The sequence below is a fragment of the Trichosurus vulpecula genome, chromosome 3 (genome assembly GCF_011100635.1).
Source record: "Trichosurus vulpecula isolate mTriVul1 chromosome 3, mTriVul1.pri, whole genome shotgun sequence".
Classification (NCBI taxonomy): domain Eukaryota; kingdom Metazoa; phylum Chordata; class Mammalia; order Diprotodontia; family Phalangeridae; genus Trichosurus; species Trichosurus vulpecula.
The window spans coordinates 203,365,604-203,388,672 of NC_050575.1; the positions used below are offsets into that span (position 1 = coordinate 203,365,604).

General features: G+C 42.4%; 1 protein-coding gene across 1 annotated transcript in view; it reads right to left on the reverse strand.

Annotated features, from left to right (window-relative positions):
• The window catches only part of ADA (adenosine deaminase), a 35,593-nt gene extending 12,767 nt beyond the window's left edge, over nt 1-22,826 (reverse strand). Inside the window, exons 1-2 of the mRNA XM_036750875.1 lie at nt 22,666-22,826; nt 11,247-11,308 (exon numbers count right to left, since the gene is read on the reverse strand). Of these exons, the coding sequence (XP_036606770.1) occupies nt 11,247-11,308; nt 22,666-22,698 (95 nt within the window). The 5' untranslated portion in view covers nt 22,699-22,826. The remainder of the gene's footprint in view (nt 1-11,246; nt 11,309-22,665) is intronic.
• Between the last annotated feature and the right edge of the window lie 243 nt (nt 22,827-23,069).

Sequence of the window (23,069 nt, forward strand, 5' to 3'; positions counted from 1 at the left end):
ATACAAGTGAATTGGATTTAAGTGAGGCAGGTCCATGTAGAGTCATCACCCTCACTCTCTCCCCCAGAGCCATCTGGGTCCAGTGGGAAGACATAGGTCATGATGACTGGAGTTGGCCCTGGATGTTATAATTAATGGGTGTCATGGACCACAAGGACAAGGACAATGTCTTATCTGATCTTTGTATTTCATGAAGGGCTCCTTAAAAAATTAATTTAATTTTAAATTTTCCTATTTTTCTTGACACTTTCTGTTTCAGAAATTTGTTTCTGAATATCTCCCTCCCCTAACCAGCTAGCCAAAGATTAAAAAAGCAGAAAAAAGGCAGTTCAGAAAAACTAACTAATAGGTCAGCCATGTCTAATGACTATATACAACCTTCCACATCCATGGTGTACCTACCACTTCCAGCAAGCAAGGGAGGGAGGTACATTTTCTCAAATCTTTTCTAGGACCAAGCCTGGCCATTATAATTCCATTATATTTTTATTATATATTTATATATAATATATAATGTATTATATACAATTTATTATGATAAATTGTAATATTATAATTCCATTATAATTAGACCATGTAGGTTTGGGGTTTTGTTCTTGTTCTTTCCATTGACCTTATTGTAGCCATCATGTATACTGTTCTCCTGGTCTACTTGCTTCAGCCTGCATTGGTTCTTATGTCTTCCAATGCTTCTCTGAATTCTTCATATTCATTGTTTTTTTACAGCACATTAATATTCCACTAAATTCATATACCATAATTTGTTTAGTCATTCCTCAATTTATAAGTACCTTCTCTGTTTCTAGTTTGTGGTGGTATTATTTTGCCTACAACAAAAAGTTATTTGTCTATTTGGGTCCATATGGACCCTTCCTTTTGTCATTGGCCATCTTGAGGTACAGGAAATCTGGAGAGGATATGGACATTTCAATCACTCTCTTAGCATAACCCCAAATTGCTTTACCATGTGGTTGGAACAATTCAAAGCTCTACCAAGAGTATGTTAGTGTACATGTGTACTGATTATTTCCATTTTTTATCACCTTTGCCAGTTTTCTAGGACTCTTAATAAATGTTTGTAATAGTTTGTAGTATAAGAAGCCTGGGCTGGAACAGGAAGGGAAGGACATGTGGACAAGTGAATTTGTGTGTGTGTGTGTGTGTGTGTGTGTGTGTGTGTGTGTGAGAGAGAGAGAGAGAGAGAGAGAGAGAGAGAGAGAAGGAGAGAGAGAGAGAGCTGGGGAGAGAGAGAGAGAGAGAGAGAGAGAGAGAGAGAGAGAGAGAGAGAGAGCGAGCATCAAATCTTCCCCTCATGAGACCTTAGGGGGAAGGGGCCCATATGAAATGATGGGGAGAGAGAATCAACCATCCACCAAAACTCAGAAGTGCTATAAATCACTGCTGACTCAGGGCTTTCTCCCCTGAGGGCCCAGTGGGAGACTTACCCTGAGTGCAGACTCCTTTCTCAGCATAAGAGGGTGTGACCTCTAGGCAGGGGCATGGTCCTGCCTGGCTTCATGCCAGGAAAGAGACTTATCAGGGTACTGATTGCTGGCTCGACAATTCCTGGGGATTGAGCAGGCACCACAAACTTCCTCTGCCTCCAGGCCTATGTCCATCACAGGCTGCTACCACCACCCACTTAGGGATGGACAAGGGAGTGGGTCCAGAGGACAGAGACCTGCAGCCCTAAGTCTGAACAGGCTTGAGGAGGGAGGGCCTCTTCTAAGTGCACGTTGCTAGGGATGCTGTTGATGAAGGGACTACCTAGTACTACCCACCCCGTGCTTTTTGCTTTCCTTCTCCAAATTGCCTTAGCATAAACTGCCCTCCCCCACAGGCGACCTCTGTCTCTAGTTATTTCTCTGAGTCTAGCTCCAGGCTGGCATCTTTCTTCCCCTTTTCTCCTTCTACATGTTACCCTCTCTCTTTCTAGACCCATGCTTGCCTTGAATGGCATAGACTCAAATTAAGTTGATCTGCAAGGGACTAGAGAGATCAGTTATTACAACCCTCTTATTTTACAGATGAGGGAACTGAGGCCCAGAAACTGAATTATCCCAAATTACAAAGAAAGTAACAGGACCAGGACTTAAGACCAAAGCCAGTGCTTTTCCCACTTTATGGTCTGTTCTCTCCCTGTCTGCATTCAACAGATTTCAAATCTAGAGGTGAAAAGGACTCCAGAAGCTCTTGTCCACATATGATCCTACTGAAGAAATCTCTAACGTATTTCCTTTTAGAAATCATTACGGATATACCAGAGCAGGAGCAGGCCCAGGGCTGAATTGCTGGCTGTGATGGTGATCTCCAGGCCTCTCAGATCAGGACAGGAGTCTGACAGAGCTATGTGAAACAGAAGCAAAGAAGCACAGAGCCTGCAACAGTGGCAGCAGCTACTCTTGAGGCTTTTAGCTCACAGTCTAAAGGTTTGAAACTTCAGCTTCTTGAACTTCTGGGAGCCATGATGACCTAGTAAAATGTAGGTGCTCCCTTCCCTTCCTTCTTCACATTGAATGACCCAGAGAATACTGCCCTAGGAAAAACCCTGGAATAAAGGAGTCAGAAATGGGGGTTCAACAGACTTCTAGCTCGGGAGGCTAGGGAGATGGGCCCCTCTTGTGGTGGCAGAAGGAGACCAGTGCAGGAAGGGAGGCATCCCAACAGGCCAGCAGGAGTTGCTGAGCCCCAGGGGGGTGGAGCCAGCAAACACCAACCCCAGGCATCCCTTTGCACAGCCAGGGGAAGTGGTAGGCACCAGGGCAGACAATGGCTGAGACCACCAGTGCTATAGAGCAGCCCTAGGGGAAGAGGAGACTTCTAGCAGCCAGACCACCCCTCCCTCACATTTCACTCTGTGACACCCAGGGAAACTCAGAAAATCTTCACCTGGCCTCCACCTTGGCACACACCAGCCAGATTCAGCTCAGCATCAGGTGAGCTGTAGCAGCAAAGAGCCTCTAGCTGACAAAAATCAGAGGCTACAGCACACAAAGCCAGTTCCGAGGCCCCCAGTTCCCAGCACAAGAAGCTTGGGACAGAGCCCCCTATGCCCCGGAAGCAGAGATCCACTTTAAAAGCCAGGAAAAAGGCAACCACCATGAAGAAGCAATCCAGGAAGACAAGGACCATTGGACTGTGTTATAGGGACAGGGAAGAGCAAAATACCAATTCAGAAGAGGACAGCATTGACACTATACCCACACCTGAAACCTCAAAAGGGAATGTGAATTGGTGTCAAGCCAAAAAAGCATTCCTGGAAGAGCTCGAGGAGGATTTTAAAAGCCAAATTAGAGAGGTAAAAGAAAAAATGGAAAAAAAATTCACTGATGAGAACAAATCTTTAAAAAATAAAATTGGTAAAATGGTTAAGGAGGTACAGAATCTAATTGGAGAGAACGACTCCTTGAAAAGTAAAATTGGCCAAATGGAAAAGGAGGTACAAAAGCTAAATGAAGAAAACAATTTGTTAAAAACTAGAATTGGGCAAATAGAAGCTAATGACTCTATGAGATATCAAGAATCAGTCAAAATCTAAAAAATGAAAAAATAGAAGAAAATGTAATATATCTAATTGGAAAAACCACCGACCTGGAAAATAGATCCAGGAGAGATATTCTAAGAATTATTGGTCTACCTGAAAGCTATGATGAAAAAAAGAGCCTGGACAATATCTTCCAAGAAATCATAAAGGAAAACTGCCTCAAGGTCCTAGAATCAGAGATTAAAATAGTCATCAAGAAAATCCACCAATCACCCCTTGAAAGAGATCCCAAATTGAAAACTCCAAGGAATATTGTAGCCAAATTCCAGAATTATCAGGTCAAGGAGAAAATGCTGCAAACAGCCAGAAAGAAACAATTCAAATACCACAGAACTACAGTCAGGATCACACAGGACCTTGCAGCTTCCACATTAAAAGATCAGTGGGATTGGAATATGATAGTCCAGAAGGCAAAGGAGCTTGGACTAAAACCAAGGATCAACTACCCAGCAAAACTGAGCATAATTTTTCAGGCAAGGAGATGGATATTCAATGAAATAAGGGAATTCCAGACTGCCCTGATGAAAAGGCCAGAGCTCAATGGAAAATTTGATCTTCAAACACAAAACTCAAGAGAGACACAAAAAGGTAATCAGGGAAAAACACCTTGTTATTCAATAAAGACAAATTGTTTACATCCTTATATAGGATTATATTGTTTTATGTATGTTATATATATGTTAATCTTGAGAAGGGTGTAGTTATTACAACAAATAAAAGGGATACACATAGAGTGTGAGTATAAATGAACTGATGTGATGATAAAAAAATAACTAAGGGGTGTAAAGGGATTGTTCTGGGAGAAGAGGTAAGGAGGATGCAGAAAAGGGTAAACTACATCACATGAAGAGATATAAAAACATATTATACTAGAGGGAAAGAAGGGAGGGAAGAGAGCAATGTTTGAGTTTTACTCTCATCAGTTGTGGTTGAAGGAGGGAATAAGATATTCTGTTAAGTACAGAAATCAAACTTACCCTACAGGCAGTGGAAGCAGAAAAGGGAAAGGAAAGAGGGGTGGGGGGTGGTTAGGAGATGAACTCTCCTGTAAAACAGAAGTGGACAGCAGAAAGGATTAAACACCAAAATTCTACAATATGTTTTTACAAGAAACACATTTGAAACAGGGATATACACAGGGTAAAGGCTGGAGTAGAATATATTTTGCTTCAGCTGAAATAAAAAAAGCAGGGGTAGCAATGCTAATCTCAGACAAAGCAAAAGCAAAGAAAGATCTAATCAAAACAGATAAAGAAGAAAACTATATCCTACTAAAAGGCACCATAGACAATGAAGTAATATCATCACTTAACATATATGCACCAAGTGGTATAGCATCCAAATTCTTAGAGGAGAAGTTAAGAGAATTACAGGAAGAAATAGACAGCAAAACTATACTAGTGGGGGACCTTTACCTCCCCCTCTCTGAACTTGATAAATCTAACCTCAAAATAATCGCGAAAGAAGTTAAGGAGGTGAATAGAATTTTAGAAAAGGTAGATATGATAGACCTCTGGAGAAACTGAGTGGGGATAGAAAGGAATATACTTTTTTCTCAGCGGTACATGGCACATACACAAAAACTGACCATGTACCTGAGCATAAAGACCTCCCAATTCAATGCAGGCAGAAATAGTCAGTGCATCATTTTCAGATCATGATGCAATAAAAATTATTTGTAATAAAGGACCATGGAAAGATAGACTAAGAATTAACTGGAAACTAAATAATCTAATCCTAAAGAATGAGTGGGTCAAAGAACGAATCATATAAACAATCAATAACTTCATTCAAGAAAATGACAATAATGAGACAACACACCAAAAATTTATGGGATTCAGCAAAAGCAGTTCTTAGGGGAAGTTTTATATCTTCGAATGCTTATATAAGTAAAATGGAAGAAAAGGAGATCAATGATTTGGGCATGCAACTGAAAAAGTTAGAAAAAGAACAAATTGAAAATCCCCAATTAAATGCCAAATTGGAAATACTGAAAAAAATGAAAGATGAATAAAATTGAAATCAAGAAAACTATTGAACTAATAAATAAAAATAAGAGCTGGCTTTATGAAAAAAAGACAATAAAATTGATAGACCTTTGGTCAATTTGATTAAAAAAAAGAAAGAAGAAAACCAAATTATTAGTATCAAAAATGAAAAGGGTGAATTCACCTCCAATGAAGAGGAACTTACAACAACAATTAGGAATTATTTTGCCTAAGTGTATGCCCATAAATTTGACAATCTTAGGGAAATGGATGAATATTTACAAAAAATATAAATTGCCCAGATTAACAGAAGAGGAAGTAAAATAACTAAATAACTCCATCTTGGAAAAAGAAATTGAGCAAGCCATCAATGAACTCCCTAGGAAAAAATCTCCAGGGCCAAATGGATTTACATGTGAATTCTATCAAACATTTAAAGAACAATTAATTCCCATACTTTATAGAGTATTTGGGAAAACAGGCAAAGAAGGAGTCTTATCAAATTCTTTTTATGACGCAAATATTGTATTCATACTTTAGGTATGGAAAAGTCAAAACAGAGAAATAAAACTATACACCAATTTCCCTAATGAATACTGATGCAAAAATTTTAAATAAAATATTAGCAAAAAGATTGCAGCAACTTATCACGAGAATAATACACTATGACCAGGTAGGATTTATTCTGGGAGTGCAAAGCTGGTTCAATATTAGGAAAACCATCAGCATAATCGATCATATCAACACTAAAACTAGCAGAAAACATATGATTATATCAATAGTTTCAGAAAAAGCTTCTGACAAAATATAACACCCATTCCTATTAAAAACACTAGAAAGTATAGGAATAAATGGAGTCTTCCTTAAAATCATAAGTAGCATCTGCCTAAAACAATCAGCAAGTATTATATGTAATGGGGATAAGCTAGATGCATTTCCAATAAGATCAGGGGTGAAACAAGAATGTCCATGATCACCCCTATTAATCAATTTGGTACTAGAAATGTTAGCTTTAGCAATAAGGGAAGAAAAAGAAATTCAAGGCATTAGAATAGGCAAAGAAGAAACTAAGTTATCACTCTTTGCAGATGATATGATGATTTACTTAGAGAATCCTAGAGAATCAAGTAAAAAAACTACTTGAAATAATAAATAGTTTTAGCAAAGTTGCAGGATATAGAATAAATCCACTTAAATCCTTGGCATTCCTATATATTACTAACAAAGCCCAACAGCAAGACATAATAAGAGAAATTCCATTTAAAGTTACTGTAGAGGGGCAGCTAGGTGTCACAGTGAGTAGAGCACTGGCCCTGGAGTCAGGAGGACCTGAGTTCAAATCCGATCTCAGATATTTGATACATGTACTAGCTGTGTGACCCAAATGCCCTGCCAAAAAACAAACAAACAAATAAAGTTACTGTAGACACTATAAAATAATTGGGAGTCTACCTGCCAAGACAAACCCAGGGCTTATGTGAATACAATTACAAAACACTTTTCATGCAAATAAAGTCAGACCTAAATAAATGGGAAAACATCAGTTGCTCATGGTTAGGCTGAGCTAATATAATAAAAATGACAATTTTACCTAAATTAATTTACTTATTCAGTGCCTTACCAATCAAAATACCAAAAAATTATTTTACAGAGCTGGATAAAATAATGATAAAATTCATCTGGAAGAACAAAAGGTCCAGAATATCAAGGGAATTAATGCAAAGAAATGCTAGGGAAGGTGGCCTAGCCATATCAGATATTGAACAGTATTACTAAGCAGCAGTCATCAAAACTACTTGGTACTGGCTAAGAAATTGAGTGGTGGATCAACGGAATAGGTTAAGTACACAAGATGCAGTTGTCAATGACTATAGCAATCTACTCTTTGATAAACCCAGAGAGTCCAGTTTCTGGGTTAAGAATTTACTATTTCACAAAAACTGCTGGGAAAACTGGAAAATAGTATGGCAGAAACTGGGCATAGACCAATATCTTACACTGTATACCAAAATAAAGTCAAAATGGCTTCATGGTTTCGGTATAAAGGCTGATACTATAAGCAGTTTGGGAGAGCAAGGAATAGTTTACCTGTCAGATTTATGGAAAAAGGAAGAATTTATGATCAAACAAGAGACAGAGAGCATTACGAAATGCAAAATGGATAATTTTGATTATGTCAAATTGAAAAATTTTTGTACAAACAAAGCCAATGCAACTAAGATTAGGAGGAAAGCAGAAAATTTGCAAAGAATTTTTACAACCAGTGTCTCTGATAAAGGCCTCATCTCTAAAATATACAGGGAACTGAGTCAAATTTATAGGAATACAAGTCATTCCCCAATTGAGAAATGGTCAAAGGATATGAACAGGCAGTTTTCAGAGGAAGAAATTAAAGATATCTATAGCCATATGAAAAAATGCTCTAAATCACTATTGATTAGAGAAAAACAAATCAAAACAACTCTTAGGTACCACATCTCTCCTGTCAGATTAGCTAACATGACAAAACAGGAAAATCATAAATGCTGGAGAGGATGTGGGAAAATTGGAGTTCTGTTATACTGTTGCTGGAGTTGTAAACTTATCCAGCCATTCTGGAGAGCAATTTGGAACTATGCCCAAAGGGCTATAAAAATGTACACTGACCCAGCAATACCACTTCTAGGGCTGTATCCCAAGGAATCACACAAGTGGGAAAGGGACCCATATGTACAAAAATATTTATAGCAGCTCTTTTTGTGGTGGCAAAGAACTGGAAGTCAAGGGGATGCCCATAAACTGGGGAATGGCTAAACAAGTTGTGGTATATGAATATAATAGAATATTGTTGTGCTATAAGAAATAGGGAGCAGATGAACTTCATAATAACCTGGAAAGACCTATGTGATCTGATGCTGAGTGAGGGGAGCAGAACCAAGAGAACATTATACAGAATTACAGACACACGGTATCTATGATGACTAACTTTGATAGACTTGGCTCTTCTCAGCAATACAAGGTTCAAAGACAAAGACAACTCCAAAAGTCTCATGATGGAAAAAGCTATCCACATCCAGATAAAGAATTACAGAATCCGAATGCAGATTGAGGCAAACTATTTGCTCTCTCTCTTTTCTTTTCTTTTTTTCTTCTTATTTTGGTTTTGTTTCTTCTTTCTCATGATTCATTTCATTGGTCATAATTCTTCTTTACAACTTGACTACTGTCAAGGCATATGTAGAACCTATATCGGATTACAAGCTATCTTGGCAGGAAGGGGAAAGAAGGAGGGAAAGAAAATTTGGAACTCAAAAACTTGTGGAACTGAGTGTTGTAAACTAAAAATTAAAAAAAAAAAGAAATCATTATGATCCTTTGAATAGGACAGCAACATAAACTTCATCGAAAAATGCCATATTGGCTACAAGAACTCAAGATTGCTTAGGTAGTTGTGCTTATATTCACTTCTGACCATACCAAGAATTAAAAACAAAGCATTCCTACTAAGAGGAATACTTTCAAGATAATCTGCTTACATCCTATGCATAATTATTATTATTATTAGTATTATTTTAATAAAAGTTATTTTTTAAAGCAAATAAGGAAAGTTAATAAAGTTGTACTTTTTGGATGGAAAAACTTTAAAGACAGACTAGTGGTGGTTTGTCAAGAGAAGAAAAAAAACCCATAAGTGCAAGCTACATATTGAAGTTATAGGATATAGCACCTCAAGTTAGCAGGCATCATTTTACAAATGAGGAAACAGGTCCAAGAAGGTTAAATGATCAGTCCAGCAAGTAAGATTCAAACCCAGGCCTTTCCAGACTCTAAGTACAGAACCCAATGTTTTCTCTTAAAGATCACAGGGGTGGCTTGGCCATTCCAAACCCACAGGGAAGAGGGGAGAGAATATGTATCCCATTCAGAGTGAATACACAAAAAGTGCTGTTATGAATATTTTGACACATATGGGATTTTTCTTTCTCCAGGCATTTGAATCATGCCCTGCCTGTTTCCTCAAAGCTCACTGACATACCTGGTTTCTACCCTCTTTGACTGCCGAAGGCCTCTCCAAACTTCAACAGCCTCCCTGAAGGCCAAACTTCCTCCTTATCTGACCTCTGTTATGAGATCATGCCCCAAGCTTTTCTTGCTTTCCCAAAAAACAATGTAGTTGTGACCTTTAATAACCAACCACTCAGCCCTTGGGCTGACTGGTTTAGAATTCAGATTACTTTCCACCCCATCTAATGAGGGACACTTAAAAAGAAATAAATCAATTAATATTCTAAAGGAAACCCCAAGATAGCAGGCAGCTCCCTTTCCTTCCTCCCAATCCCAAGATCTGAATACTTTTCTTATCTGCATAAAGAGTGTTCTAGGCTTTTCTTATCCCCTTAATGAGGATTCTCCGTCTGCCCTAGCCTCTTAAAGGCAATTCCTTCCCTTTTGGTCCCATTTATCTTCCTAATAGCTGCTACTAATGACCTAATTAAGAACAGTCCAAATTGCCACTTAGCCTGGATGGGTTAAGGATAAACTGAAACAACCCAGCCCTTCCTCCCTGCAAGGCTCCTTCCTATCTGGGCTGGGTGGGTAAGTCTGGCAGTTACCAGCCACTACCCTTTGAAACCTTACTCTGGTTTCAGGTCACATTTAAGACACTTGAAGTCATAGCCTATGATCCCTTTGAGGAACAGCAAACACAGCAACCCGGTCCTAGTCTGAGCTGAGCCTACATACCTTGCTGTGTAACTCCCCCTCCCCTCACCCCCAATGGGACATATTTATGCTCTCTGAGCTGGTATTCCTATTTATAAAATGGAGATAATACTCCCTGTCTCAGGCTTAGGGTACTATAATATACTCCTATGCCAGGAAAGGTGAATTATTGCCATGGTTTGGTGGCCCTTTCTGATTACTGGTGGGTTTTGGTCACTTCCCACTTCACTCAATGGTATCAAGAAATGTTGCAAAACTGTGCCTGAACCTTTTCTATCAAGGCTGTCCATACAGTTCCATGGGCTCAGGAGCCTGGTGGATCCAGCCCCTGACCACACCTACATGGCAGCAGGGGAAGGAAGTGGTAAGGGGTCAATACCAAAGCTGACACAAATGAATGGGGGCTCTGGAGAAAAAGTCTTCAGCAGACAGTGGTCAGCAACCTGATACTCCTTGAAGGTTATATGTCCTCCCAAGCCTAACACTCTCCCAGCAACAGGTTCCCCAACTCCCTTTAGCTCCTTAGATTTCAGCACTCACTCCCAAGATACCCTGGGACCCACTCCAGACTGGCTTTAAATTTATTTTTTAAATCTTTAACTTTTTTTTTTTTGCATTTGACACATTTTACATTCATCCTCCACTCCAAGTGGGCATCAGAACAAGTGAACAAGGTGGTTCCAATCTCACCTCTGGGACATACTGACTGTTCGTCCTTTGAAAAGTCACTTAACTTTCCATGCTCTTGGTAGCTCTCTGAGAGTTTAAGTTTCAGAGGAAGGTGCCAAACTGCATGAATAGAATTTCCTCATCTGCCAAGTTCCCTGTATCAATGAAATCACTGGTCTACCCTCTATCCTATATAAGATAAATATAAGGTGATTTCAGGGAGGAGACACTATCACAACATACTGGCCTCTTGACAGCCGGCTGAGGTGGGAAGGCATAAATTCTTGTCTTAATCCCTTCCACCAGCAGATGCAAGCAATCTCTCATCCCCTTCACATACTCACTCTGCATAGTACAAGATGGTCTCAGGCTTGATGGCTCCATCCAGGTGGACATGAAGTTCTACCTACAAGAGAGAAAGAAGTGTAAGTGGACAAGGTGGTGAGAAGCCTGAAGGCCCATGGTACCAGGAGGCATGATAGGGATATCAAGAGGGTGAAGCAAAGGGGTAAAGGAGAGAAATAAAGTGGCAAGAATCCCTGGTCTCTCTCCTCATCCCCATCAAAAACCAGTATTCTGGATTCGACTCTAGGCAGCAGACTCACTCCCCACTGTGCATCATGTTGGAAGCTGAATCTTCACCCATGCATCTTTGTAGCTCTGACCAGGGGAAAAATCACTTGACTTCTCTTAAGCTGTTTCCTTATCTGGAAAACAGGATTAATACCTTACAGAATTTGCTGTGAATAAAATAGGATAGGGATAGGGGCTGAGAATCTGATTTCACTTATATGGAGAACTCCAGTGTGAGGAAATTCCCTTCACTAATACAGGTTGTCATGTTCTCTTCAACTTACAGAGAGTTAGAGTTGCCAAGAGCTTGGAGAAATAAAATGATTTGCCTAGGGTTACACAGCCAGGATGTATCAGAGGAAAATGCTGCATAAATATTAGGTTGCCATACATGCATGAATTGTTATGAATAATAACAAAAGAATCCTTAACTTCCTTTAAGACTCAGATCAAGAATTATTTCCTACAAGAATCCTTACTCTCCAACCCCCACTTCCCTCATTACGCTACATTAACTTCTTTGGGTGGCATAGTGGATAGAGAGCTGGCCCCAGAGAGAAGACCTGTGTTCCAGTCCAGCCAACAGATATATCCTATTAGCTGTGTTACCCTGGGCAAGTCCCTTAAACCTCCTACTGCTCTGCGCAGCACTTAAGTTGCTCACTTGCACTGGCAAAGGGAGTTTCTTCACCCTGATGTTTCCCATCCCAATGAAACCACAGGTCTAGTCTCTTTCCCGAAGTATCATATAAATATGAACTATTCTTAGTATTACTTAGGGGCAAAGGAGAGGTTGAGACAAAGTACTCAAAGTACCTGAGGAGAGACAAGACTTCCAGGGGGAGGGAAGTCAGAGAAGGATTTCCAGAATCGGAGAATTTAGGACCAGAAGGGACCTTAGAGCTCAGTTAGCCCAGCAGTTGCTAATTTCTTTTGTGTGCCTTGGAGCCCTCTGGTGAAGCCTTCTCAAAATAATAGGGACCCTTCTTAGAATAATGGTTCATAATAAAGGAAATCTATTCCTAACTTACAGAATTGTGTGTCTGTGTTATTTCACCAGGATATAAGCTCCTTGAGGGTAAGGATTATTCCATTTTTATCTGTCTTCCTAGTTCCACAGTTCCTGGACTATAATATGCACTTAATAAATATTGGTTTATTGTGTTTGGAATATAATATACTCTTAATAAATTCTTGTTTATTGTTTCTGGAATATAATATAGACTTAATAAATGCTTGTTTATTTTGCATGGAATATAATATGCACTTAATAAATACTGGTTTATTGTGTCTGGAATATAATATGCACTTAATAAATGCTTGTTGAGTGATTGAATGGTTGCAATTGAAGGGGAAATTGAGGGGGTGAAGGAGTCAGCAGTGGAATACCCAAAGAATAAGGACCCTGGAGAGTTCCTTCCAACAGCCTTGACCCATTAATACATTAGAACAATGAGTTCACCAGATTCACTAAAATGTCACCTGGGAAGGTAAGGAAGTTGAAATAAGCTGATTTTGGTTAGAGTTAAAAGGATCTGTATGTACTTAAAGAGACAGAAAAGACTCTCTAGTTATTGCCCACCCTGATATTGCTCTATGGGTTCTCTGGGTTCACTAGATAAGTATTCCAAGGTCAATCTCCAGCTGAGTCAATTATAGTTCCCCCTGTTTCTTGGCTAGATACCCTACCCCCTTCCCGCAGGCTAAGCCTTGCCCCCCTCTTCCCCCAACGAATCTCTAATTCCATTTAGCCACTTCAAAGGTCCATGGGAGATCACAGTAAGAGGGGGCTTGGATGAAAGAGTAGAGATGGCCCAGTACAAAGCCAGCCTCCCCGATGGAACTAAAGAAGCACCAACTTGGCGGCTGATTTGCTGGTTAGAACTGTTCCATGACACAATAGCCATCGTGGCTCTTAAAGACAGTTCCTGGCCTTGGGGACAGGAAAAGGAAGACATAACTCTCTCCTGCCATCTTTTGTCCCCCACCCCACCCCATGCAACTAGGAGACTGTCTTTCTAGTGATACAGCCCCACTGGGGGCAGGGAATGGTCAACACCTGCAGGTCGGTAACAGTTTGTAGAGCAATTTAACCCAATATACTTCCTAGTCTCTATCAGGGATCCCAGAGCAGGGGCTGCTCCAAGCAAATACAAAGATCCAACATAGAAGAAGAGTAAGGCAGGGTGGAGGGGGGCATCAAAATGATTCCTCTAATAGTTGGATCTCTGGTGTGGTGGGAAGAACTCAGGATTGGGAGTTAGAAGGCCTGGGTCAAAGTCCTAGCTCTGCCACCAATGCTATGTGACCTTGGGCCAATCACTTCCTTTCCTCTGGGCTCATTTTCCTTCTCAGTCAAATGAGGAGTGAGGAGATGATCTCTGGGGTCTCTTCCAGCTAGATTATTCTATTTAAAACTCCATTTACAAAAATTTTGAATCATATAAAATGTTTCAGGGGTAGAGCTCTAAAATGATGTTTTATCAGAACCTAAAATGGGGGTTGGGATGGAGTATACCCTTTTTTTTCTGAAAGGGCCTGAACAATGGGCCAGGATAAGGGGCCAGGATACTTAGTGACTGTAGTCTATTCCAAATCCTTTCATCACCAGGTCAACTTCCCAGGAGCACCCACCTGATATCACCCCCAGGGGTAGGTGATAACTGCTAAAAGGAATTTTTCCTAGGAATCTGGGGATCAGGGCAAGAGAGTCCACTGCCCTTCATGGGTTAAGGAGCCAGAGACTGACAGGAAACATGATTATAGGGAACCTTGAATACAGAAGCTCCCTCAGTCAAGAGGGCACCCTGCCCACTGGGCACTGTCCCAGGATAGGGAATGTAAAGAAGGAAGGAAGTTTGAGGGCATTGGGAGCCTTGCAGATAAGCAAAGGGAAGCTGGGCCCCGGAGGAGATGGGGAGAAGTACTGGCAAGGAGAGCTAGTCACTTGAGTGTATGCCCAGCTATAGCTGGGGATCCCCATCTCTTTGGCTTCTCAGTCTGGGCACTGTTTAACTAGCTTGTGGCACAGCTGCATCTGGGTTGGCAGGGACTCAAGAGCAGCTGGCCTGGTTCCCTTTCAGCCACCACCTGCGGGAAGGTCCTCCGGGTTTGCTGCCTCCTACTGGGGAGGGTACTTGCCCCTCAGAGCTGGGATTCCAAGGGAGGGAGCAGCAGGGCAGGAGGAGATGATGCCTCCTTCCTGCCCCTGCCCCTCCCTCCTCCCTGAAGCCTGGGTAACACATGCCCTTTCATTTCAGATTCAGGTTTGGCTGGTTGGTCCTCCAACCTGCCATTCTGAAATACTCTAATTTCCCTGACAGATCCTAGGCCAACCCCCTCATTTTACAGATGAGGAAAGAGAAGGAAAGTAAACTAAGAGCACATAGGTAGGAAGTGGCCAGTCTATGATGAGAATCCATGACAAGATCTATGACAAGAATCCAAGTTTTCTGATGCCAAATCCCAAGTTTTTTCCATGATACCATGTTGCATCACAGAGGGAAATGCGACATGTGCCCGAAGGATAGAGGTAGTGAGTGGGCAGTAAACCAGTCATTTGCCAGAAGAGTCAGAAGAGCTCCAGGCTCTAGATACTCTGACCTGTAATGTGACGTCCTGGGGAGGGCTTAAGTGCTTAGGACAGAATGTAGGGAATCTCTTCCTCCTTCTTCACAGCTTCTTCCTCTTTGAGTCTCAATTGCAGGTAAGGTACTCCCTAAACCCCACAAAGCCCTAGGCAGAGCTGGAAGGATCTTACAGACCATCTAGTTCCATCCCCTTGTTTTCCAAAGAAGGAAACAGGTTCAGAAAGAGGAAAGGTCTTATGCAAGGGAGTAAATTTCTGAACTCTGGACCAATGCTCTTTCCACTGAACTAAACTACCTATTCATCTCCAGTTGTGTGTGTGTGTGTGTGTGTGTGTGTGTGTATGTGTGTGTGTGTGTGTGTGTCTGTCCCCTTGGCCAGACCACCCAGCCTAGGAAGAGTAATAATTTCTTCTGAGGATTGACCCGTCACCCAAGGGTTTTCCAGGGAGGTAGAGTCCAATGGTTTATCATGGAACTCCACCAGCTCTACCAAATAAGACCACAGGAGGTAGCAGCTTGTGGGGAAAAGAAAAGACATTTGGAGTCAGGAGACCTGGGTTCAAATCCCAGCTCTGCCACTTACTGCCCATATGGCACTCCCTTTCTCTGGACTTTAGTTTGAGGGAGTCAGTCTGTAGGGTCCCTTCCAGCTCCAAATCCTAGGACAAGGAGGCTTGCTGGAAGTTGGTTATCCAGGACCACTCTCTAAATGACATTATATAGTGGAGGTCACAAGGCAGACAAATCCATGGAGCTGAGCTAAGCCCTGAGGATTCGTGAGCTGCCTCTGAGATCACGCCCAAGCCCAGGTCCAGTCCGGATAGGCCAAGACGTTATTCTGCACAGGCCAGATATCCGTTCGACTTCCTGATGTCATTTTCTGCAAACAATATATTGGTCTAGGGCCAGGGATTGGGAGAAGTCCAGAGCTGGCTGAGGGCCCCTCAGGTGGTCCCTTGTGGGGACAGTAACTGGGCAGGAGGCATGAGGGGTGTAGACTATCAAGAGGAGAAGAATAGCTTTGGAGGAGTCCACCTTCAGGGCCACCTCCTCACGGAAGCCTTCCCTCACTGCAGCACACATATCTGTTTTCAGAAGACCAATTCAACTCACCAAACATGTCTTAAGCCCCGTGCTGGGGATGCAAAGATGACTAGTCTTTGCTTTCAAGGAGCTTATGATCTAATGGGAGAACACAACATGTACAATAATAAGGTAGAATGTGAGGAAACAACAAGCTACTGTGTCTGAAGACTCTACAAACCTTAAAGTTTAGCAAATGAAAGGCAATATGGCAAAGTGGAAACCCAGGTTCAAATCCTGTCGCTAATAGATACTGGTTGTGTGACCTTAGACAAGTCATTGATCTGGATGACTCTCTAAGACAGGAAATGCTGGCCTGAACTGATAGGAGTTTCCTCAGCTAGAAGTTTCTTATGCTAACTAAATCACAGATCAAAAACTCTATCCTGAAGTATTACATATATACAAGCAATTCTTAGTATTAAAGTTTCTAAGAGTAGGCTAGGTGATGCAGTGGGTAGAGGGCTGGGCCTGGAGTCAAGAACACCTGAGTTCAAATGCAGCCTCAGATATTTACTAGCTGTGTGACCCTGGGCAAGTCACTTAACCTCTGTTTGCCTCAGTTTCCTCAAGTGCAAAATAGGGATAATAATAGCATTTACCTCCCAGAGTTGTTGGTGAGGATCAAATGAGATAATATTTGTAAAGTGCTTAGCATAGTGCCTGGAGCACAGTAGGAGCTTAATAAATGCTTATTTCCTTTCTTCTTTATTTAAGAGCAAAGAGGAGGTCCACACAAAACAGTCTAGGGAAATGTGAGAAGAGAAATCACTGGTAAAAGAGAGTGAGGGAAGGCTTCTAGGGATCATAGAATTTAGAGGTAGAAGGGGCTTTGGAGACCATTTAGCCCAACCTTCTCATTTCAGATGGGGAAACTGAGGTCTGTCAAGGGGAAATGACTAGTTCAAGGTCACATAGCTAAAGTCAGTGGCAGAGCTGAGACTCAAAACCAGGCTTCCAGATTCCCAGTCCAAGCCTCTTTCCACCAGATCAGGGCTGTCCAAAATGTGTCCTAGTCCATGGGATCACAGTGCCATTCATGTGGCCTATCTACAAGCATAGAAATTTACACAAATGCTTTAGTAAATGAAGCTGAGCTACTGCAGAGCTCTCACTAAAATGGCAAATCAAAATATGTTTCTATGGTTTCAATAAAAAGCTAAGGTTGGACAGCCCTGGTCTAGCCCATGCTGCCCCTTTTACAGAGGACATGTCTCCTGAGCTGAGTCTTGGAAGAAGAAAAGAATTTTCAGCAGACCACCCCTCGTAAGACTCTATTGATAACTAGTGCGGCAAGGTCTGCAGAGCACTTCTTAAATTCAGTCTTATAATCCAGTCACTATAGGCCTTGTAACACACTTAACTGCGTGCTCTTAGTTCTCTATTAGATTATAAATTCCCTGAAGGCAGGGACTATTTTTCATCTTTGCATTCTCAGCACCAAGTACATTAAACGCACTATATATACCTGGGTTCAAGGCAAAGAGGATGGTCTCCCGGAAGGGACAGAAGAAAGGGCAGGTTGAGAACTGAGAACAAAGGGGAGCAGAATGATGAGGCTTGCTTGATAGGCTCGAGCCACTTCAAAGGGGGTTCAAATGTCATGCTGAAATGAAGCCACAAGTCACAAGCTACTTTTAACTGTTAGGCATTGCATTTATTTATTGTTATTCAGTCATTTCAGCCATGTCTAACTCTTGATGGCCCCATTGGTGTTTTCTTGGCAAAGATACTGGAGTGTTTTGCCATTTCCTTGTCTAGCTCATTTTACAGAAGAGGAAATTGAGGCAAACAGGGTTAAGTGACTTGCCCAAGGTCACACAACAAATAAGTGTCTGAGGCTGGATTTGAACTCAGGAAGATGAGTCTTCCTGACTCCAGGCCCAGAACTCTATCCACTGTACCACTTAGCTGGCCTGTTTCATTTATACTGAATACATATCATTAATTACATCATCACTGCAGACATTTACATAGACATAGGGGTTGGACCTGTGATTTCACTGATATAGAGAATTCCTGCATGAGGAAACTGTTTTACCAGAACAGGTGTGTAAGAAGAAGTGCCTAAGACCTTGAGAAGTTAAGGGATTTACCCAGGATCACATAGTCAGTATTGAACACAGCTTTTCCTGGCTTTGAAGACATTTCTGTACACACGATGCCACACTTCTTTATAGTCCTTTTACAATTGATCACTGCACATGAGGTAATAGGGAAGGAAGGAAAGGGAATAAGCATTTATATAGTACCTACTGTATGATCCTTATTCCATAGTTGAGGAAATTGAGGCAAACAGGGTTAAGTGACTTCCCCAGGGTCACACAGCTAGGTAATGCTTGGGGCTAGATTTGAACTGAGGTTTTCTTGACTCCAGGTCCAGCGTTCTATCTGCTGCACCACTTAGTTGCCTCAGTAGACTTCAGACCTGGAAAGACCTTGGAATGGAGAATGTCAGAGCTCGAAGAGACCATCTACACCAACTCCCTTATTTTACAGTCTTGTCCTTCCAACTAGACTTGGTCTTCTGCTTCTCTAGGTCCTTCAAAGTGTAGCCAAGTGCCAGAGTAGTAGTAATAGCCACAATAACCAACTAAATTTAAAGAGTTCCTCAACCTGATTGTCTAGAATAGCCTTCAGATGCCACCTTCCCCACTCACCCTGAACACATACATACACAAACACACACACACACACACACACACACACACACACATACACACACACACGGTACCTACCCACCCAGTAACTTAGGACAACTCAGCCAAAGCTTCTACCTTCTTTTTTCTGCAGTCAGGTTTCTCTTTCTGGAGGGAAGCAGATCACACAGACCTGGGCTGTCCAATAGCCCCAAATGTGATCCACACTTCATTGATGTGGTGTCATGACGACACAGACACATGCACATGCATGCTCACACACAGAGCATAATTCAGAAATGCAATAGCCTCCTAACCTTTCCTTCCAACTCTACTCATACCCATAAGCACCCCCAACCTCATCCTCATATCCTTTGAACCACGGTCAATATGCATAGATCTTACCATGTCATTACTCTGCTCAAAAATCACCGATGGCTCCCTGGTGCTCATGAGAAAAGTTCAGATTCCTCTGTCTGGAGTTCACAATCCAGTGCCAGGCTTCCTTCCCATTTTTATCTCACATGCCCCTTAATTTGCTCTATATTTCAGCCAAACTGTATATAACTTTCTATTCCTTGCACGTATCCTGTGTTCTGTTTTGTCAATTCTACTTCTTTGCCCAGACTGGTCTCTATGCCTAGAATATCCTCCTCCATCTTTGCCTATTGAAATTCAGCCCATCCTTTCCAAACCAGTACAAATGCCTCCTCCTCCTCCAGGAAATCTGCCTTTCTATAATGACCTCCCCCTAAGACTTCACTTAGTCCTTTGCTTGTAGTTTTCTAATGCACTTAGCTACAAACTATTATAAACACTATTGTATGACAGCAATGTTTGCCTCTCATCTTTCCACTAGACTGCAAGCAAAGAGCTCTATATACAGTAGGCCATTAATAAATGCCACCTTTTGGAATCTAGGATTCATAAGTTGGTAAAAAAACATCTCCCTCCCAAAGGTAATTGCTTTATTGATACCTTGTTTTTCCATCACCTTCATTGCCTAATAGATAATTGCATTTTATAGAAGATCTCCCAAAGTTAAAAGGCCTTTGAGGGCTAAAGAAAAGAAATTTTAAGAGTGGCATTTGAGGTAGGCACTCAGGAAGTCAGTGGGGGTAGGCATGTCACATCATGCCCCATAAGCAGCTGTTTATTCTGCTGCTCCTCCTCATTACGTAAAGGTGAAATTGGTGCCAGTGACAGAAAGGTTCAGGTGTCCCTGATTCCCACTCCTCTCCCCCTCCCAACCCTGGGAAGCTGATGAACTAGCCCAGGTCACTCTCAACCCTAATTCTCCCAATGGGAGTAAAGATGTCAATCAGGCTCCATCTGGCTGAAATCTGGATCCCTTCCACCCTTGGGGCTGAGAATTTCCCGGGCTCACACTAACTCCAAGGCATCTGGTCCTGATACAAAGCATTTCTCCAGATACAAGTATCTCCGGCCAGGCAGGCCACAACCCTTGGCAGAAAATGCTGAACACAATTTGGAAATATAAACCTTTCCTGTTATGACCAGGGCTTAAGCAATGTACGAGTCCCTCTGTACTGAACTCCCCTTCCCCCCTCCCTGCCCTGAGCCACTGGGAAGATCTACCCTCCTGATACCGTCTATCTTTCTCTGTTAATGCTATCATGCTATTCCAAATCTATAATTGACTGCTCCAAGTACTTTTGTCATTTTGACTGCTCCAAGTACTTTCCCCACCCAGTGTCTACACTATCTGGTTTTGATTCTCACAAGATAGCATGGTACAGAGGAAAAAATACATTTGATTAAAGGATCAAATTCAAACTCTGATACAATTTGTGTGACCTTGGCCAAATCACTTCCCTGGGCCTCAGTTTCCTCATCTGTAAAATGAAAGGGACTGGATTAGATGGCCTTTATAATCCCTTCCAGCTCTAAAACTGTGATCCTTAGGTATTTTGTTCCCAATTTACAAATAAGGAAACTGAAACCAAGACAGAAGTAACTGAATTACAACAGCTGGTATTTCTATACCACAAAGTGCTCTCCTTGCAACAACCCTGTGAGATGTATGGGGAGGATAAGGATCTCTGTTTTACTAGTGAAGAACCTGGGGCCCAGAAAGTAAGATAATTTGACCAAGGTTATGTAGCTGATCGACGGCAGAGCTAGGGCTTGAAAAGGAGGCTCTGGGTTCCCAATGTTATAGCACTTTACATCGACAGACACAGAAAATCTGAGATGAAGGGGACCTCCAAGGCCATTCAGTCCAACTGACTCATTTTACAGCTGAGGAAACTGAGGTACAGAGAGGGAAATATCCCTGCCTAAGGCCACAGTGGGAGTTCCTGGCAGAACTGGAACTAAAACTCAGATCTCCTGATTCCATGACAAGGTCGAATGACTCCTGAGAAATCCTAAACTTAGGGATCTCTGAGACACTCTCTATTCAGCTATTTTTCACTCCCATTCTAGACTGGATAGGGAAGGGTGTGCACAAGCAGGTATGTGCCTCTTTATTCTTATGAAGAAAAGTGAAGGAAGTAAGCTTTTAAGGAACACCTACTATGTGCCAGGCACTGTGCTAAGCACCTTTACAAATATTATCTAATTTGATCCTTGCAACAATCCTGAGAGGTAGGTGCTGTTATGAGCCCTATTTTACAGTTGAGGCAGACAGGTTAAGTAAGTGCCCAGGATCACACAGCTAATAGGTGTCTGAGATCAGATTTGAATTCAGGTCTTCCTGACTCCAGGCCCAGCATCTAGCCACCATCTGCCTCTGAAGGTTTCATCCTCCATTTAAAGAGATGGAATTAGCATTCTGATCTTACCAGCTCAGTTGTCTCTTTGTTCTTCCTTTCTGGTTACTATAGGATATATTGGGAGGGCATGTGGTTTACCAGACAGAGCATGGGGTTAGAGATCAAGAGATTTAATTTCTTATCCCTAATCCTCCCCACTGATGTTAGTCAAATTATTTCTATTCCCTAAACCTCAGTTTCTCCAATTGTCAAATTATTTCTATTCCCTAAACCTCAGTTTCTCCAATTGTCAAATTATTTCTATTCCCTAAACCTCAGTTTCTCCGATTGTAAAATGAGAAGGATGGATTAGACGATCCTTAACATCTCTTCTGGCTCTAACATTTAAAGCTCTAAGGGCTCAACTAATCACTAAGATTCTTTATACAGGTCATAGATCTTAGACCCAAAAGGAACCCTAGACATACAATCCATTACCTTCATTCAACATACAGAACACATGAGGAAAGTGAGGCCAGCAAAGTTGTGGCTTACACAAACCATATGGGCAGCAGAGAGCAGAGCTGGGATTCAAACCCAAGTCTTCTGCCAAAAAACCGGTGCTTGTTCCACCCTCCCTTGTGTTCTCTGTTCTAAGGTCCCTCCCCGTCCTAACATTCAGTGCTCTTTGTTCTAACATTCTCCTGACAGGGACAGTGTGCTCTGAGTTCCCTTGCAGCGCTAACACTCAAATATTCTCCACCTTCTTCAGCTCGGACAGTGTCTGCTCTAAGGTCCCTCCCAGCCCTAACTGCTCTCTGTTCTAAGTTTCTCCCCGCTGTAACAGTCTCTGAGGGTCCAGAGCTAATGTTTATGGTTCTCAGTGGTCCCCGCCAGAATGCCTATGCTCCACCCCAGCTGTGGGTTCAAACAACAGCTCCATCCCAGCCCTGGATGCAAATGCGGGGGCCACGGCTAGGGGAGGGGGCCGTGGACTTTCCTCCCCAGTCTCTCCCTCAAACCGTGACAGCTAGGGGGCCCTAGGAGTGGAATCTACGCGGCTCCAGGGGCCGGCAGTGGGGACCCGGGGCCCCCCAGTCCTCAGTTCCTTCCCTCTCCCATTCACCCAGCCACCCCGGGCTCTCAGCTCCCCGCGCTCACTTTAGGCTTGTCAAACACCGGTGGCTGGCTCATGGTGACCGTCTGCACTCAGTCCGTCCGTCGGTTCTGCCAGCTCTCTTCCGGGGGGTTTCTGTCTCGGCCTCGTGCACCGCCACCCCAGTTTTAACAGGGCTCTCTGGCTCTGGGCACGCCCCCGGCCCAGCCTGGGCCCCGCCTCCTCCACGCCCCCTACATACCCGCTCCTCCCTTTTTCTCTCTTTTTTCTCCCGCCCCAGCCCTGGGCCCAGGATCTCCCTTCCTCGCTGGCCCCTGTAGCCAGCCGGGAGTCTGAAGCTCTCAGTGGTTCCAACCCCGCAGCCCCCAGGATCTCGCGTCTGAAAGAAGAAATCATCGACTCTCAGTCTGACTGACACCCCAAGGTTTCCAGGAATTCAGCTTCTGGT